The 19,414-nt window shown below is 40.4% G+C and overlaps 2 protein-coding genes across 2 annotated transcripts; both read right to left on the reverse strand.

Moving 5' to 3' along the window:
• Positions 1 to 6,463: 6,463 nt before the first annotated feature.
• Positions 6,464 to 8,303, reverse strand: LOC121750392 (cytochrome P450 71A1-like). The gene is made up of 2 exons (XM_042144920.1): positions 7,359 to 8,303; positions 6,464 to 7,189 (listed from the first exon to the last, which is right to left on the reverse strand). Exons 1-2 carry the CDS (start codon positions 8,220 to 8,222, stop codon positions 6,584 to 6,586), a joined length of 1,470 nt encoding a protein of 489 aa, XP_042000854.1. The 5' UTR covers positions 8,223 to 8,303; the 3' UTR covers positions 6,464 to 6,583.
• Positions 8,304 to 10,317: 2,014 nt separating this feature from the next.
• On the reverse strand, positions 10,318 to 12,180 carry LOC121752633 (putative late blight resistance protein homolog R1B-16). Its single transcript, XM_042147751.1, has one exon. It carries the CDS (start codon positions 12,178 to 12,180, stop codon positions 10,318 to 10,320), a length of 1,863 nt encoding a protein of 620 aa, XP_042003685.1.
• Between the last annotated feature and the right edge of the window lie 7,234 nt (positions 12,181 to 19,414).

Raw genomic sequence — 19,414 nt, forward strand, 5'->3', positions numbered from 1 at the left:
GCGAGTCTTGCCTGCCTTCTTGATGTAAATGCAATCATCATATTCTGACTTGGAGAAGCCAATCTTCTTCATCTGTGCATCAAACTTCTTATTCCACTGTCTAGGACTTTGCTTAAGTCCATAAAGACTTTTCTGTAACAGGCACACCTTGCCTTCTTCTCCAATCTTCACATAGCCCTCTGGCTGTTCCATGAAGATAGTTTCCTCTAGATCTCCATTTAGGAATGCTGTCTTCACATCAAGCTGTTGTAGCTCCCAGTCAAGCTGATTCACCACAGCCAATAGGATCCTAATTGAAGTGTGCTTCACAACAGGTGCAAACACTTCATTGAAATCGATTCCCTCCTGCTGTGTAAAGCCTCTAGCCACCAGCCTTGCCTTGAACCTGACTCTATCCTTATCAGTGGTCTCAATCTTTCTTTTAAACAACCACTTACAGCTTACCAGCCTCCTTTCCTTACCATCTGTACTCAGCTTGGATTTGTCCACCAAAATCCATGTTTTGTTCTTGAGTAAAGACTCTATTTCCTCATTCATGGCTTCAATCCATCTTTCTCTATCTTTACTCTGCATAGCTTCTTTATATGTGAGTGGATCTGCGCCATCAATACTTTCAGCTGCACACAGAGCATAATACACAACATCAGAGAACTTTGTTGGTGGCCTTGTTTCTCTTCTAACTCTGTCCCTTGCAAGCTGATAGTCTCTGATAGAGTCTGATATAGACTCACCAGCCTGGTTGCCCTGAGTTGGAGCCTCTTCTTTATCTGAATCAGACTCACTCCCTGAGTCAATAACTCCACCTGCTCCTAGGCCAACCCCCACAGGCTCCACCTTGAAGAAATCACCCTCATCTTCACTGGAGTCCAGCTTATCTTTCAGGTATGGCATCTGATCCTCCAAGAACACCATATCCCTACTCACCAAGACCTTCTGCTTACCGGGCTCAATACACCAGAGCCTATACCCCTTAACACCCCTCTGATACCCCAACATAATACATTTCAGAGCCCTAGCTTCAAGCTTGCTTTGCCTAGCATGAGCATAGGCCACACACCCAAACACCTTGTACTTTGAGTAGTCACTATGAGCTCCATACCACATGTAATCAGGAGTTTCAGATTTCAGGGCAGTAGATGGGCATTTATTGATGAGATAGGCTGCTGTATACACAGCCTCACCCCAGAACCTGCTGCTCAAACCAGAACCAAGAAGTAGGCACCTCACCCTCTCTAGGATTGTCCTATTCATCCTCTCCACAACACCATTTTGCTGAGGATTACTAGGAACAGTCCTATGCCTCTTCATACCCTTCTCTTTACAAAACAGATCAAACTCCGCAGACAAGAACTCTAGGTCATTGTCTGTTCTTAAGCATTTAACACTTCTACCCTTCTCTAGCTCAACCTCCTTACACCATATCTTGAACTTTGTGAGTGTTTCAGATTTTTCTTTAAGAATATATACCCACAACTTCCTTGTATAGTCATCAATGATAGCTAGATAATACTTTCCTCCACCAATTGAACACACCGGTGAAGGCCCCCAAAGATCACTATGTATGTAGTCTAAAGGGGCTGTAGAAGAGTGAATACCTGTAGGATAGGGTGCCTTCTTAGCCTTTCCAAGTATACACTGCTCACATGGGTTCATCTTGTTGAAATCTCCAGAGATCAGACCCTTCTTGATGAGTTCTTTCAAGCTTCCTTCAGCTGGGTGGCCCAATCTCTTGTGCCATAGCATTATGGAATCATCTGACACTGCATTGCTTTCTCCATCAACAGCCTTAGCCTTCAGATAATAGAGAATATGCTCTCTGTCAGCCTCCATCATCACTGCATCTCCAGATTTAACAAACAATTTTCCTTGACTCATCAATATGGTGAACCCTCTCTGCTCCAGCATTCCCAATGAGATGAGATTCCTCTTCACTTCTGGAATATATCTCACCCCAGTTAGGATCTTTATAGAGCCATCTTGTAGGCTTAGCTTTACCTTCCCTATTCCTCTGATCTGACAAATATGATTGTTTCCAAGAACAACCGTACCCGATGCTTCTTGAAGATCATGAAACCAGCTTCTATTGGGGCACATATGGAAGCTGCACCCCGAGTCCATTATCCACCTGTGACTGACCCCACTGTCACTAATATTCATAAGTTGAGCCGGGGGATCAGCACTCTCCACACAATCAGATTGGTTGTGTCCGTCAGAGGCCATCTTTCTCTTCCATGCATGACAATCTTTCTTCAAATGTCCAGGTTTCTTGCACCAATAGCAAGCTCTGGTTTCCTTCTGAGCATCAGAACTTGAGGGTTTAGGGCCCTCAAACTTCTTCTTGAAGTTCTGCTTCTTGAACTTCTTCACATTCAAGGCCTCTGCAGCTTGAACATTGGAGCTTGCAGAGCCTCTGTTGGCTGTCTTCTGGAGTTCTTTGGCCATCAAGGCTGAATAGACTTCTGCATAGGTGATAGGTTTATCTCTTCCATAGATAATGGCATCACTTAACTGGTCATACGAGCTAGGCAAGGCATTCAATGTGAGAATGGCCTTATCCTCATCTGAAATCTTGACATCAACAGATCCCAGGTCATCAATGATCTTGTTGAACTCCTCTAGCTGCTCAATGATGGACCTATCTCCAGAAAAACTATAGGCATACAGCCTCTTCTTGAGATACAGCCGGTTAGCCAAGGATTTGGCCAAGTAAACTTCATCTAACTTGTCCAAGATCTCCACCGCAGTCTTGGCTTCTTGAACTTCCCTCAAGACCTTATCTCCAAGGCACAGAATCACTGCAGAATGTGCCTTGAGCTGCATCTCCTCCATCTTTGCCTGAGCTTTATCATCAAGCACTGGAGCCTTTCCTTTCTCCTCTGGTTTTGCAAGAACTGCGGCCAAGCCTTGTTGAATCAAAACCGCCTTCATCTTCATCTTCCACAGGCTATAATCATTCTTGCCTGTGAACTTTTCTGCATCAAGCCTTGCTGCCATCTCTGAAACCGTTTGATCCTCTGCAAATCAGCTTCAATATCCCTTTCCCACAGACGGCGCCACTTGTTGGGATTTACGCACACAAGGCTTTCACACACTCAAGAAGATCACACACACACTCACTGTTGTATGAGATCACACACTGCAGAAACACACACACTCACACTTTGAGTATTGAAGATGATAATCTTGGAGAGAAACTGGAAAACTCTTTATTGATTAAACTACTCTAACTACATACACGGTTATGAGCTATTTAAAGCTCTACAAACAAGTAGCAACTGCTACTAACTAACTACAACAAGGATCAAGAAAACAAGAAGAATAACCGCTACACCTCGGCTAACTAACTGCTTCTTCCTTCTCGGCTCAGACCGAACTGGTTGCTTCTTCCTTCTCGGCTCAATACCGTACTCCCTTCTCGGCTTAAGACCGAACTCTCTTCTCGGCTCATTCCAGCTCAAAGCCGAGCTTCCTTACCGAGCTTCCTTACCGAGCTCCCTTCTAGCCGAGCTTACCGAACTCCTTTCTAGCCGAGCTTACCGAACTCCTGCCTTCTTCTTCCAACTGAAATGAGCACTCCATTATTACAGCTACAAAAAAGCGCAAGTTTAAGAATAGACGCCGTTTACTTCGAGACGTCAACAACGAGGCTTTGCAGTACCTTGATGCCGTGGAGTTAGAAAAAATAGAATTTGGCGTATGACAAACACAAAAGATGGGGTGAGGTGACCACTAATATGGTGAAATCTTACAACAATGTATTGAGAGGCGCAAGACAACTCCCAATTTAAGCTTGCATTGATATGATATTTTGGAGGACAATAGAATGGTTCAATGACCGGTCAATGGCATCAACACAGTGTGTCACACCACTTACCCCGTGGGCGCATGAAAAGGTGTGCAAAAACGATGTAAAATGTCAATTACATAATGTGAGAGCACCAAACACAATTGCAGGACTTTATGTGGTTCAAACAAAACGTCGAATTGGTGGAAAGAGTGGTAATAAGTGGAAGGTAAAGTACTTGGAGTCGAACTGCAAATGCCAAAAGTGGCAGATGTGGAGACTTCCATGTTCACATGCAGCGGCAGTTGCGCGGTTTAGAAACGACAACATGTTGTCGCTTGTTGACCCCGTATACCACACAAGTGCTTGGGTACACCAATATTCTACGGTGTTCAATCCACACAGGCACCAAGATTATTGGGACGTGCCTGAATGGACTTTGCAGTGTTCACGAACTCAGCTAATGCCTCGAAGTCGCGATCGATACCGTACAACTAGGATTCCTAATCAGATGGATGTCCGTGAAGCTGACCAGCCACGAGCCCGACGTCGTTGTAAACATTGCCGTCAACCAGGTCATGACATGCGCAATTGCCCCACTTCTTGAATGTTTGGACTTATGCATTGTGTAATATTTGGATTTATGTATTGAATAATATTTGGACTTATGCATTGTGTAATACAGAATAAGTGGTTTCCGTGGCTAAAATCTCGAACGGAAACGTCAAGTATAAAATGCCAACCAAATTGCCGTTTTTAAGTTAACACGCCATTCTCTTCGGCGTGTCTCATTTACTACACACGCCAACCCAAAAGGCGTTTTTTACTTATACACGCCAATCAAGTTGGCGTATTTTAACGTAACTGTATTTGGAGAAAATACGAGTAAAATACGACGACATTATAAAACGCCAACTAGGCTGGCGTCTTTACTTATAGACACTCCAATGCGGGTGGTGTTTTCCCCATTTATGGAAGAGATAACAAAATGGATATATTTTCGTTATTTTAAAGGTAAAGTAGCCTATAAACCCTATTTTCTCATATAACACTCGTATATAATCCATCTAGCTTTTAGTAATTACATGCACATACCAACAGTACGTTTAACAGTTATATGGTAAGGAATAAGTACAGTTGTATAACACATTGAATCTTTGATTTCCCTGTTACATTTTTAGGTTACATCTTGTATTTTGCTTGACTTTTATACATGTTTAGTGATATTACAGCAACAAACTACACAAAAAAAAAAGTTTATCTTAGTCTATTGCAAAGTCGCAAAGTGAAGAAGTCATACCTTTTGAATTTTATTTAATTCGGCTGCCATATCCAGAGTCATTTAAGCCTCTCCATGATGAACTGATCACAACTTTGAAACAGGACATTGCTAATTTCTTGAGTCCACGCACCTTTTCTCACGCCGTTTTTGTTTTCGCCTTCTCTCCTTTTCATCTACAAATAATTCCTATACATATAATGACTTCATTTAAAAAATACTAGCATATGCCATTTTTTGTTGACTTTCAATTAATACGAGTACTGAATATAAAATCATATGGTCATACATTTTGTAGAGTAAGCTCACATTTGAGTTTACCTACACATGGAACGACGTCGTTATAAAAGCTCTTAAACTAGCATACTACATTTTTTAATAATTTAAGTGATGTAGAGAATAAGCTCCCACATCTCATAAATTTCCTGATAAAGAAGTTCATCAATCCGATGTCATCTTATTAATTTTTTCATAAGAACGATTATATTTGTTATTTTAACAAATTAGGTAGTATATTTTTTTCATTAACCTCTCTTGCTTTCCTTTCATCTCTTTATAAACTCCTAACTAAATTTGCATTTTATAAGATATTTATAATAAGTTAAGCCAAACACTCTCGCATTGGCCTCAAGCTATTTTGACAATATATATATACGTCATATGTGAGTACATATTGCGCTTGATGCTGAGGTCCCTAAGAAATAGCCTGTTTATATCATCTTTTTACGTGTCATATTTTTAGTGAGCAAATAGCGTTTACTATTGAATTTATTTTTATTTTGAAATATATAATATTTTGTTCACGTGTTCAGACATAGAAAATTATGCATTCCCAAGAATAAATATAATGTTTGGATGCAAACATTATAATGAATCTACACATACCACACATGTGGAAAATTTTAAATATAATCATAATTTTGGATGTAAAAGAAAGTGTTCCTGAATTGAAGACAAATTATCTTAATCTTTTATTTTTTAAATACGCTTCTATTTGTGTCCCCTAATTTCAGTTGAGATACTAACAATAAAGACACTTTATAAAGTGTTGATTTTTTTTATTATAATGAATCTACACATACCACAACATGGCGCAAATTAATATTATCTGCCAAATCCATATATAGTTTCATTCAATTACTGCCTTTATGTTTCTATTTCATTTTTCATGATTTATATATTTGGGGTATATGAATTGCCATGGCCCAAATAATGGCCATAACAATAGATATGATTAGGATGGCGGCTACACCACCTTGATATATATGTTGTGGTGTTCAGTTGATGTCAATGCTTATATACTGTTTAGTCTGTTTTCATGATTGAATGAGCATATTTGGTTGATAAACATGAATCTGAATGTGTTGTATATATAGTGTATTTATTATGCAAGTGTATAATTGAAGTGTATTACAAAAGCCCAAATTCTAGAATTCCATTAATCTGAATTCTATATATACATGCAATTTGGCCCAAAAAAGCCAGCATTTATTTAGCAACAAGTGATCATGACTACTTATCTAACTTCGATACAATTTAGGCATGAGGAGAAGTGGATTCTTCTTATGCATAATAAGTCCAGGCAAAACATCAGTATCAACTTCACTTCCTTGAGGCACTTCCCAATCAAAAGAGAAGAGCAAATTCGCAACCGCAAGCTCCACGTTAGCAAGTCCCATGAACATCCCGGGGCAGATTCTCCGGCCCGATCCAAAAGGGATCAACCCGAAATCTTTGCCTTTGGCGTCCATCTCACTACCATAGAACCTCTCCGGCAAGAATTCTTCCGGGCTAGTTTTCCAATATTCGGGATCTCTTGCAATCGCCCACACGTTCACATAAACTGTAGTTTTGGGCTGAATCTCGTAGCCATCTAGCACACATTTTTTAGTGGTTTCTCTTGGTGCAAGCATCGGAAGCGGAGTGTAAAACCGGAACGTCTCGTTCATGACTGCTTTTAGATAGGGAAGCTTTGGCAGATCATCTTCGTCTACTTTTCTATTGTTTCCCACCACGTTTCTGATTTCTGTTTGCACCTTTTTCATGATGTGTGGCGCCTTCATCAACGCCGTCATGATCCAAACTATTGAGGCAGCAGTTGAGTCTGTTCCACCCAGAAATAAGTTCTGTATTAAATAAAAAGGTAAATTGTCAGAAAAATCACAAAATTTGCTCAAATTCTATCCGTTGGTGGCACAAATCATAGTACTATATTAGTTATCAACTGATATATTTTGTGCGAAGTGAAAATTTTACTTTAAAATAATTAATTACATCATAATTTTGATATTTTACCATCAACAATGCCTTAACCCGATCCCAATTAGTAGGTTTGTCCGAGTTGAGTTCGAGCGTTATTTGCATGCCAAGAATATCCTCGTCGTCGTCGTCCACACCTTCGCCCCGGAGATGCTCATCGATGAGCTCTTGGTAGAACGAATCGAGCTTCTCAAACGCGCTATCAAGCCGCTTCATCAATCCAGTGGCTCTATCCACCCAACTCAGCGCCGGAAAATAATCTGACACAAAAAACGCCGTGAGCAGCTGCCGGAGCTCCTTCAGCAGCTCCTGGAACCGCCGCAGCTCAGACCCTTGGTCCTCGTACCTCCTTCCGAAGCCGATCCTGCAAATCAGCGTGGTGGTGAGCCCCATCGCCGCCTCGCTCAGGTTGACCGGCGAAGAAGAGCGCGCGATGTTGGAGATCATGCGCGCCACCTCGTCTTCGCGAACGGCTCGGAAGGACTTGACCTTGGGAGGGCTGAGGAGGTGCGTGGCCGCGATCCTCCTCAGCTCTCTCCAGTGAGGGCCGTAGGGGGCGAAGGCAATGTCGGCAGCGTTGTAGGAGAGGCGGCGCTGCGCCACGAGCTTGGGCCGACTGCAGAAGGCGGAGTCTTGGTGTTTCAGGACCTCCTCCGCTAGCTTTGCGGAGGAGACTACGATGACCGGTTTTGAGCCGAGGTTTAGGCGGAGGAGGGGGCCGTGGAGGTTGGAGAGTTGGGAGAGGTAGATGTGTGGGAGCGGCGCCTCGGAGAGCTGGTGGAGGTTTCCGATCAAGGGGAGGCCTGGGACCAATGGTGGGAGATTTGGTTTTGTTGGTTTTTTGTAGAAAAAATAGTAGATCAAGATTATGGGGAGAGCTATGGAGAAGAGGAGAGTCATTGCTATTGTTGGTTGTGGAGGGAGATGGAGTAATAGACTGCTGCACTTATAGAAAATTATTGAATACTCTGTATCCCAATAATTGAATGCATGAGTATGAAGAAGTAAAATGCTTTAATGCTCATATTTTTATAAAGACTAATATGTAATCAGGGTGGCAAAAATTACCGATATACCGAAATACCGGACTTATCATATCGAAAAAATACCGAAAATACCGGTTTTTCGGTATACTGTAGTTTTGGCACGGTAACGGTATCAAATATCCTATACCGCGGTATATCGAATCTTCGGTATATATCGTACATGTGCACGAATGATTGGCTCAAAGGAGATAAGTTGAGCTTATACTATGATCCAACTGATGATGATCTTGTGTTATATAAAGAAATTGGCGAAATTTGAAAAAAGTAAGTGTTGTTGTGTTACGTTAATTTATTGTGTTTCTTTGTCTTATTAATGTATGATAATTATTATTTTTTATTTTGTAGATGCAAACATAAATCAAGATAGTGTTGATCACTTGAAATTTTATTTTAAATATTTTGGGTATAGGTTTGGCTGTTTTGGATTTGGATTTGTTTTATTGTTTTGGAATTTTTTTCAAATAGTTGAACACATGGAAATGTTATTTTATATATTTTGGATATAAAATTATAATATTTTTTTAACAGGTATAATGGTATTACAGTATGTCGTATTGTATTTCGGTGGTATACCCTAATATGGTACGGTATATCGCAATAACAGTATGATAATGGTATTGAAAATTATCATACTGAATTTTCGGTATACCGGTATACCAAAAATTCGGTAAGGTATAGGTATGAAATTTTGTCATACCGCTACATTCGGTATGGTATGCGGTATGACACTCTCAGTACGGTATACCGTACCAATCCAACCCCTATATGTAATCATCTATTTTATTGAGAAAAATTCAGTGAATGTATTAGGACTATTTCTAAAAATATTTAAAACGTGTGATTTTGTTGGGTGGTGCAAACTTATCTAATACATAGATTGTCACAAAAGAATTTGGAAATATGATACAATGTTTTATCAACTAAAGTATACTATTATTGTAAGGTCTTTTTGAATAATAATCCAAAAAATAAATTGTTAGGGTTTAATCTAAGGTGGACAAGATTATATAAATGTGGAGTTTTGGTATGTATCGGCAAACAGTAAAAATTTGTTCTAAAATTCAGTGTAATTGTAGAAGATTGTTCTAGAATTAGTATAGGATGAAAAATAAAAAAAAAAGATTGAGCTATTACTTATAGAGTAACTGAACTACGAATTAATAAACTATAATATGTGACAAGAGACGGCTTGCAATCACTTAGAATTAGGTAGGCTAGAGCTACAATTTGTGTTGGTATTGAATCTCAATTTCACTATCACATGTTAATTTTGAGTCAAACTCAGTGGCTTCACATGTGATAGATTATGTAACGTGTCACCACATACAAAGGTAGTCGTAGGAGTAGTAACTTTCTTATTACCCAAACTATTGCAGATATATCAGATTGACATATTTTATAAATTCAAAATGTTCTCAACGTTTTTATCCAATAGTCCAGCGTCCACATCTTAAACTCAATTATTGCACGAATTATATCACGTGAGTTCATTGAGGGCATCTCAATGAACATTAGTGGTCCATGGGCAAACTCCTATTTACCTATGTTGTAGGTAGTGGGCCTTTAATTTGAAACAAAATTACCTCTCTCTATTCAGTAAACCATTTTTTTAATTCTACCCAAATTTTCTTCTTTGAATAAACCATTTTTTTTATTCTACCCAAACCTTCATTCTTTATGTGCTTCTTTGAATGTTAAAGGATACTCCCTCCGTTATAAAAAAAATGCACAAACTTATAAACAGCAATCTATTCTGCCCCAAAACAGACAAAATAGAGTAGGAAAATAGCTCCAAATCAATTTTTCATACTTATATAGTAATATAACAAATGAGCATATTTTTAAAATTTTGATTTTGGTGTAAATGATTAGAATAATATTACCATTTGATGTGATATTTAAATTTAAATTAATAGGTTTAAGTTTAAAATAAACAGTTGGAAATAGTGTTATATGAGTGCAAGAAATGAATTATACAGCCCGCTCAAACTCAGCTTCGTCAAATATGATGGGAATTTTGGAAATGGAGCAGCCGGAGGAGGCACTATCTCAGAACTCACTATCACACATTTGAGCGATCTCAGTTCTTTGAGAATGGAAACTCGGTCAAGGGAGCTCAAGAGTTTAACATCATCATCATATGCTAATTCAATTCGAATCCCGAGTTTCTCCAACTTTGGAACTGCACTAAAAACTTCCTCAGTACAGCTATGAACACTCACATTTGAAAGTGTGAGTAAACTTTCCAATGAAGCCCCACAAGGATTGGGTATGTCACTATCCATGACATTAATATGCTTCATCTCCTTCATGTTCCATATCTCCACTGGCAAATACGACAACCCCCTGCACGATTTGATGCTCAAATGGCGACCCACAATCAAGAACTCAAGGTTTGTGAGTCGGGATATGGAAGCAGGGAGTTCTCCACTCAAAGTGAGGGCTAGGTACCTCAGCTCAACAAATTCTAAAACCTCCAATGGGAACTCATAGAAACGGATTGTAAGAGCATCCAACTCTCTCAGCAACTTCAAACCAGAGCATATGGGAACTGGATATTGTTGATAAGGACCATAACAAAGAAGAGAACGCGCAGTTGATGCACAACGAACTTCCACTGACTCACATACATCTTTGATGCCAAACAAAACATTGTTGTGGAAGGACAATCTACTCTGCCCCTCTATATCTCCTCCTAAACCGTCACCAAGACCGTTTAAGACGCGACAGAATTTCGTCTCCCTACCTTCTCTGTTACACAAGTGCCATAACGAAGAATGAAGTCCACAAGTTTTTATTTGCTCATAACCAATTGAATCCGGAGACAGGCTGCTTTGATATATCATGACCACGTTATTTGCAACAAGCTCATTTAAACATTCTATTGCACTAAAAGATTGGAATTCATGTGCATTTCCTTCAAGAAATCCATCTACACTCCACATATTGATCAGCTTAGTTCGAGGAATCTCATAATTTTGAGGAAAAACTCCCATATACAGAAAACATAGTTTTAGCAACTCAGTCAAATTCTCATAGCTTGAATACAGTACCTTTGATATTCCATCATAAGCATCCATGAAAAGCTCGTGATTTTTCTTTGCTGCAACTTCGTTCCAATAGTGCAACGTCCTCTCCTTCGAAGACAAGAGCTCTGCAACCTCAACAATCATAAGAGGAAGACCTTCACAATTCTCCGCAATCTTCCTTCCAGCTCTCTCAAATTGATAAGTGCACAGCTCTTCACCAAACACGTTCTCACGCAGAAGCTCCCAGCTTTCCTCCTTATCCAAGAAGCGCAATTTCGAGACATAATCAGGAAATTTACCATCGTGTTCATCTGCTTGCTGCAGCCTGGTTGTGAGCAACACTCGACTTCCATTTCCCTCGTATGGAAAAGGCTCCGATTCAAATATTTTGTATTTGCTCCACCATTTGAAGTGACACGCCGTGTATTTGTTCCATACATCATCTACAACAAAGAGATATCTCTTGCCCTTCAAATTCTCACGCAGGCACCGAGCAATTTCGTGATCCTCACCTTCCGAGAGGAATCGATCGCTTAGATCGGGATTCAGCTTAGCTAGAATGCGCCGCGGGATCTCTTTCAGTTGACATTTTCCCCCAATGTTCACCCACACGCGAAGATCGTAGTGTTTCACGATATCTGAATCTTCGAAAACTTGTGCAGCAAGTGTTGTCTTACCGATGCCTGCCATCCCAACGAGGACCAAAACTATGGGTGACATGTGAGATGCTGAACTAGTGAGATGGTATTTGAGTTGTTTGTAATGGTCGAAGAAACCAATCATCTTCGATTTGCGCTCAGAAAAAAACGATATTCGATGAAACATCATCTTCTTCTTCTTTGACGTCGGCGGCGGCGTGCAATGTGTTAAATAACTTTGCAAAGGAGTGAATATCTTGGGTGAGATGTTTCACCTCCTCTGCGGAGAATTCGATGTAGCGCACGCTGCTTCCAGATGGCGCGTGCTTCTGCTTCAATGATCTAATTGTGTGTAGTAATGTGGATACTGCGACTTTGATTTGGAGATCCAAACTGGTGGTGGTGCGCAAGAGCAATTTTCTGGCGATTTGCTGAGAGGAGTGGAGTTGGTGGTATGCGAATTCCAAAATTTGATGAGTTGGTGGAGCAAGCGACACACTAGAAAAAGGATTGTTTATGAGGTCGTCGATGGTGAGCTCGAGTGATATGAATGCATCCAAAGCCATTTCATGTCTGTCAATCTCAGATCTAACCTGAACTGGAACTCCACACTTTCCTTGCTTTTCAAATATGACTGACAATTATTGAAATGGATTCGGTTTTGCCCTGCCAATGTAGTGGACACATGGCATGATTCATGAGCAACAAAATTGATTTTTTTATTCCCAATTCAAAATCATATCTTTAAAAATTCATATGAATTCCCCCCAAACACTCTCATGCCTTGGATCCAAATAATATACTCCTACTCCATGGTCACTCACACTGCTCAAAATTATTTACACATGCATTAATAATATAAAAAAAGTCTATATTTGCATAATTATAATCTGAAGAGATTGACCTATGCAGTATCATTGAATAGCAGGTGAGCAAGTCTGGACTCCATAAGCTGTGCATTTTGAAGAACTCAAAGTATAGGAAGAGATGGCTTATGCTGCTGTGATTTCTCTTAGGCACACCATGGAACGCCTTGCATATTCTTCTCCAGAAACCACAACTCCTTTATACACGAAAGTGCATTCACTGCAACAAATTCTCAAAAGACCGAGAGCCAGCAACAGCATGTTGATGGATGCCATCGATGCACGAATCCGAGATGTCGTATCGAGAATTGAAGACGTATTCGAAGGGATAATTCTTTTTTAGTTCTAGGGTGTTCTTTACATTCCATAAGTGTACTGGGCTTTTTTAAAATTCTGGCTTTGGGAGAGACGCATGACCCTCATGCGTCGTCGTTAAATGAAACGCATGACCGTGATGTGTTTTAGGGTAAGACGTATGACCTTAATGCGTCTTTCAATTTTTTTATTTTAATTGAACGACGCATAACGCACATGCGTCTTAGGGTAAAACGCATGTAACACGTGCATCTCTCTTTTGAATTAAATCACAAGGCAGAACGCAGAACACCACAGAACGACTGAGCAATAGGCAGCGGCGATTCTTGGCGATTTCCGACGACTTCTTCCAATTTTCCGTTTTATTCCGGTAAGTTTTCTTCAATCCTTCAACATTCCTCACTTTTTTGTTGGTTATTGGCGTTTTTGTTTATGTTTTAGGTGATTTTGTAAATTAGGGCTTTTGATGAAATTCCTCCAAACCATCTTCTAGGGTGATTATTCTTTGTGTAACTAATTATCAATTCATGCTATGGGTTTTTTGATGAAATTTCTTGAAATGTTAGGGTGCTTGTGAAATTACTTGAAATTATGCTATGGATTCAAATGTTAGAGTGCTTGTGAAATTCCTTGAAATGTTAGAGTGCTTGTGAAATTAAGGTTATTGTAGGAATTATGCTAAATAGATATTGTTCGGGTGCTTGTTTGAGTACAGATTGAGGGATTGAAATTGAGAAACCGGGTGTGTTTGTAATTATTGTTTTGTGAATATCTTGTAGGATTAGATGGCAACTTCAAGTTCTACAGGGCAATTGTTATATGGACCTGAAGATCCGTCAGTTCTATATCTTCAAAAAAACCACATATCAAATAAACTAATGACGGATGGCACATCACATATTTTCAAAGTTCGTCGGATGGAAAGTAAGATATGGGATGTGGATATTCATGCCGATGTGAGACATTGGCTTAATATGTTTGGTTTCCGAGGCGTGATGGAATGTGGGAAGTCGATGAAGGTCGACAATGAGCTTATCACAGCTTTGGTTGAGCGTTGGAGGCCGGAGACGCACACTTTCCATCTACCGGTTGGAGAGGCGACAGTCACCTTAGAAGATGTGCAAGCATTGTGGTGCTTAAGAGCGGACGGTCGTGCTTTCACAGGCCGTGATCATCATGTCGGATATATCGATTGGCCCAGCAAGTGCCGAGGTTTGTTGGGATGGATACCCGATACACAATCAGAGACAAAGCATGGCGGTATACTGATGACCGCTCTGATCAATCAAACGAGGATACCTTTGGGTGATGACCTACCTACTTATGTCTACATCCAAATGGCACGTATCCATGCCCTAATCTTATTAGGAGTACTCACTCTACCTGACACGACGGGGTGTAAGGTTCATTTTATGTGGTTGAATGCATTTGAGGAACCGGACGAGGTGCACAATATTAGTTGAGAAAGTGCGGCTTTGTCGTACTTGTATCACTATTTGTGCGAGGCTTCCATAGATAAGAGGAAAGAGTTGGCGGGCCTAAAACGCATCACGGTCATGCGTTTCATTTAACGACGACGCATGAGGGGCATGCGTCTCTCCCAAAATCGGAATTTAAAAAAAGTTTAGTACAGTTATAGAATGTGAAGAACCCCCTAGAACTAAAAAAGAATTACCCCTCGTATTCGAATCACCCTAGAACTAAAAAAGAATTACCCCCGTATTCGAATCATACTCTCAGATGAAGTAGCTTCACAGCTACAAATCTTGAGAAAATCGCGTTTCTAGGCTATTTGGCCTTTAAAATAACGTAAATGTACCCATTTTGTTATCAATTCCATTTATGGGGAAAACGCCGATGAAGTTGGCGTGTCTAAACGTAAAGACGCCAACATAGACGGCGTTTTATACTTGTGCCGTATTTTGGGCGTATTCTTTCCAATTATCATTACGTTAAGCACGCCATTGGTGTTGGCGTGTATTATATAAAACACGCCAATTTTAGATGCGTGTTTACGCAAATACGCCAATAACATCGGCGTGTTTAAACGCAAAGACGCCAATAAAATCAGCGTTTTTAAACGCAAAGACGCCAATAACATCGGCGTTTTTAAAAAAAAAGGCGCCAATAACATCGGCGTGTTTAACAGAAAAACGCCAATTTGAGTGGCGTGTTTTAAACAGGCTGATATACCCCAGCCTCCACCCCCAAATCGCGAAAACATCACAGCCACACCCACACTCTGCGATTTTTCTCCAAGCAGCGCCAATATCCGCTAATTCGGCCTCCTCTCCGTGATTTCACCCTCCATTCATCAATCGGTGCTATTCTTCCCCAAATTCATATATTTTCTTCGGTTAGTATGTTTATCTTTTACATTATTAGAGTAATTGTTGGATAGTTAGCTAGGGTTTGTAATGGGTTGTGAATTGAGTTGAAATATTATGCATTTTGGATTGTTTGAATGACATTAGTGTTGGTTATTATGTTGGATTATTTGGATTTAAGTGAATTTATATATAAATTGATTATAAACCTAAACCCTAGGGTTGTTATAGCAAAAAAATTGGGCAAATTGATTTGGTTTATGTTGGTTTTGGTTAATGTATATTGTTTAGTTTGAATTGTTAATTTTGTTTATATTGTTAGGTTGGGCTATTTGAAATTGGACAAATTGAAATTGTTAGGTTGGACAAATTTGTAATTGAAATTGTCAATTTTGTGTAGATGAATTGTGTTATGATTTTGGATGTGAAATGTTGTGTAGGTGAATTTGTGTATTGTGAATTATTTGATTTTGGTGTTCCATTTTGTGAAATTGGATTAAATTGTATGTAATTATTGAAATGATTTATGTTTGGTAAATGTTAAATTTGGATTATAAATGCTGTGTAGGTAAATTATGGCATCATCTTCGACTTCTGCTCGTCGGCTTGCGTGTGGTCCTGCGGATCCTTCTGTACTGTATCTTCAGAGACAACACGTTCTAATAACATATGGGCAGGAGTTCCATCCGAATACGTACGCTGCCGACGATATGAAGGAATAATTTGGAGTGTTCCCATACATCACCGTGTTTTGGCACTAGTGGACCAGATGGGGTTCGGCGGTTTATTGAGGTGTGGTCAGCCAAAGGACATTGACCACCATCTTATCACCGCTTTGATTGAACGTTGGAGGCCAGAGACTCACACGTTTCACTTCCCAGTCGGTGAAGCGACTGTAACATTGGAAGACGTGAAGGTTTTATGGGGCCTGAAAGTTGATGGAGAGGCTGAGACGGGTTACATCCCCCCGACACAACCGGGATATTGGCAGGACAGGTGTTTGGATTTTCTAGGATTCATACCGGACGCATCCGAGTTGAAGGAAATGGCTTTTAAGCAGACAAGCTTATCGCGTCAATTGAGGATTGAGCTGAATGATGAGCACGATCACAACATATATGCTCAGCGGGCTCGTATCTATTGTCTGCTATTACTTGGTGGTCTGATGATCCCGAATGCCACCGGAAATAAAATTCCGTTCTTCTACCTGCAATTTTTCATGGATATAGAACGGTGTTCTACCTATAGCTGGGGTGGTGCGACGCTTGCTTGCTTGTATCACAATTTGTGTGAAGTTGCCGTTGCTAAGAGGACGGATGTCGGGGGAGCCTTAACTCTATTACAGCTGTGGGCTTGGGAGAGAATCCCAAATATTAGACCGAGGATGCTAGATCCCGTGCATACAGACTATCTACCATGTGCAAGCGCGTAAGTTGTTCACTAATTCATTTTTTAAGCTTATGTTCATCAATCTTCGTGTTATTCACTCATAATTTACATTTTGTAGATGGAAAACGCCTATATAGTTGGCGTTTTATAAAAAAACGCCACTGTAGTCGGCGTTTTTATGCAGAATGTCCGCTACAACGTAGGAAAATTTGGCCAAATTTTCCCCAAGTATAAAACGCCAATTGGAGTGGCGTTTTATACAAAATCTTAGTGATATAAAAAGGCCAACTTGGAATGGCGTGTTTGTTCCTATCGTGGACCAATAAGTAATATAAATAGTTCAAAATATCAATATGAATACGTTACAATGTTCAATTCAATTCAATAAATAACTACGATTATAAACAGAACAATGTTCAATTCAACTAAATAGTTGTTACACGTTCAATTGTCTCGCATTCTCCGGGTAAAGAAGCTACGGATACCCTTCCCGATTCTGGCGGTGGAGAGTCTAGACGGAGGAGTATCTTGCACAACGTCAGTCTCTAAATCAACCCCGAACAAATCGTCTCGCACAGAAGACCTAGGTGGAGAATGTGGGATATCACTGAGCCCGATGTCTTCGCCTGTACCACCAGTGTGGCTGACAGAATGCCGACCTCGAACTGCAGATCTTGGTGGAGGTGGAGGCATAACATCGTGATCGGCATCATCAGTGTGGCTGATAGAATGACGACCTCGAACTGCAGATCTTGATGGAGGTGGAGGCATAAAATCGTCAGCGACATCATCTACCAACTGAGTATCCATCCTTGAAGAAGCATTCGGGCAGTTGCGTCTGTCGTGCCCTGGTTGACAACAATGTTTACATCGGCGTCGGGCTCGTGGCTGGTCAGCTTCACGGACATCCATCTGATTAGGAATCCTAGTAGTACGATATCGACCTCGACTTTTAGGCATTAACTGGGCTCGTGAACATTGCAAAGTCCATTCAGGCACAGCCCAATAATCTTGGTGTCTGATTGGATTGAACACCGTAGAATATTGGTGTACCCAAACACTTGTGCGGTATACGTTATCAACAAGCGACAGCATGGGCTCGTTTCTAAACCGCGCAACTGCCGCTGCATGTGAACATGGAAGTCTCCACATCTGCCACTTTTGACATTTGCAGTTCGACTCCAAGTACTTTACCTTCCACTTATTACCGCCCTTTCCACCAATTCGACGCTTTGTTCGAACCACGTAAAGCCTGCAATTGTGTTTGGGACTCTCACATTATGTAATTGACCTTTTACATCATTTTTGCACACCTTTTCATGGGCCCACGGGGTAAGTGGTGTGGCACACTGTGTTGATGCAATTGACCGCTCATTAAACCATTCTATTGTCCTCCAAAATATCAGATCAATGCAAGCTTTAATTGGGAGTTGTCTTGCGCCTCTCAACACATTGTTGTAAGATTCCACCATATTAGTGGTCATCTCACCCCATCTTTTGTGTTTGTCATACGCCAAACTCCATTTTCTAACTCCATGGCATCAAGGTACTGCACAGCCTCGTTGTTGATGGTTCGAAGTAAACGACGTCTGATCTTAAACTTGCGTTTCTTGGTAGCAATACCAATTTTCCAAACAAGTTTTTTTACCATGATGCCTTTGTGATTCTGCAAAACATTCTTTCTAACATGTACCATGCAAAATCTGTGATGCCCCACATTGGGTTCTTCTTTCCATATGGGAGAATTCATTGCATCTATGATTCCCACATGCCTATCAGATATTACACGTATTTCATGCTTGGCTATGTGAATTCTAATACGTTCCATAAACCAATTCCAACTTTGTATGGTTTCCTCATCAACAATGGCATATGCAATAGGCAAACATTTCTTATAGCATCAAATCCAACGGCAATAAGAATTTTACCTCGATATCGTCCACGTAGATGAGTTCCATCAACGGTTAAAACTGGTTTGCATAGTTGAAAAGCCTCCACAGCTGGACCAAAAGCCCAAAAGATGTACTTGAAAACCTTGTTCATACCGTTGCTTAATCTTTCATCATGTAACCATTCGACAATTGTGCCAGTATTTTGTCTTGCAACTCATTCAAATAAGCTGGTAAAACTTTGAAATTCCACTCCCACGAACCATACACAAGCTCAATAGCTGTCCTCCGAGCATACCATGCTTTCTTGTAACTAACTTTCACATGAAATCTATTTTCAATATCCGCCACAATTGCTTTTACCTTTATACCTTGTAGCAAGGATCGTTTTCTATCTGATGTCGAACACTCAACGCTATCATACCCGACGAAAGATTAGCGTGCCGCATTATAATTACGATCCCCCATGCAAGTATGAGGCAGTGCTAAACACTCTAATTTGCCAGTGTTCATCATGCTTCCTCAATGTTGCTTTGGCACTCCCACAAACATGGCGGTAAGGACTTATCTTTCGGATTTCCTTGTGGCCACTT

Source organism: Salvia splendens, chromosome 10 (genome assembly GCF_004379255.2).
Source record: "Salvia splendens isolate huo1 chromosome 10, SspV2, whole genome shotgun sequence".
In the NCBI taxonomy this organism is placed as follows: domain Eukaryota; kingdom Viridiplantae; phylum Streptophyta; class Magnoliopsida; order Lamiales; family Lamiaceae; genus Salvia; species Salvia splendens.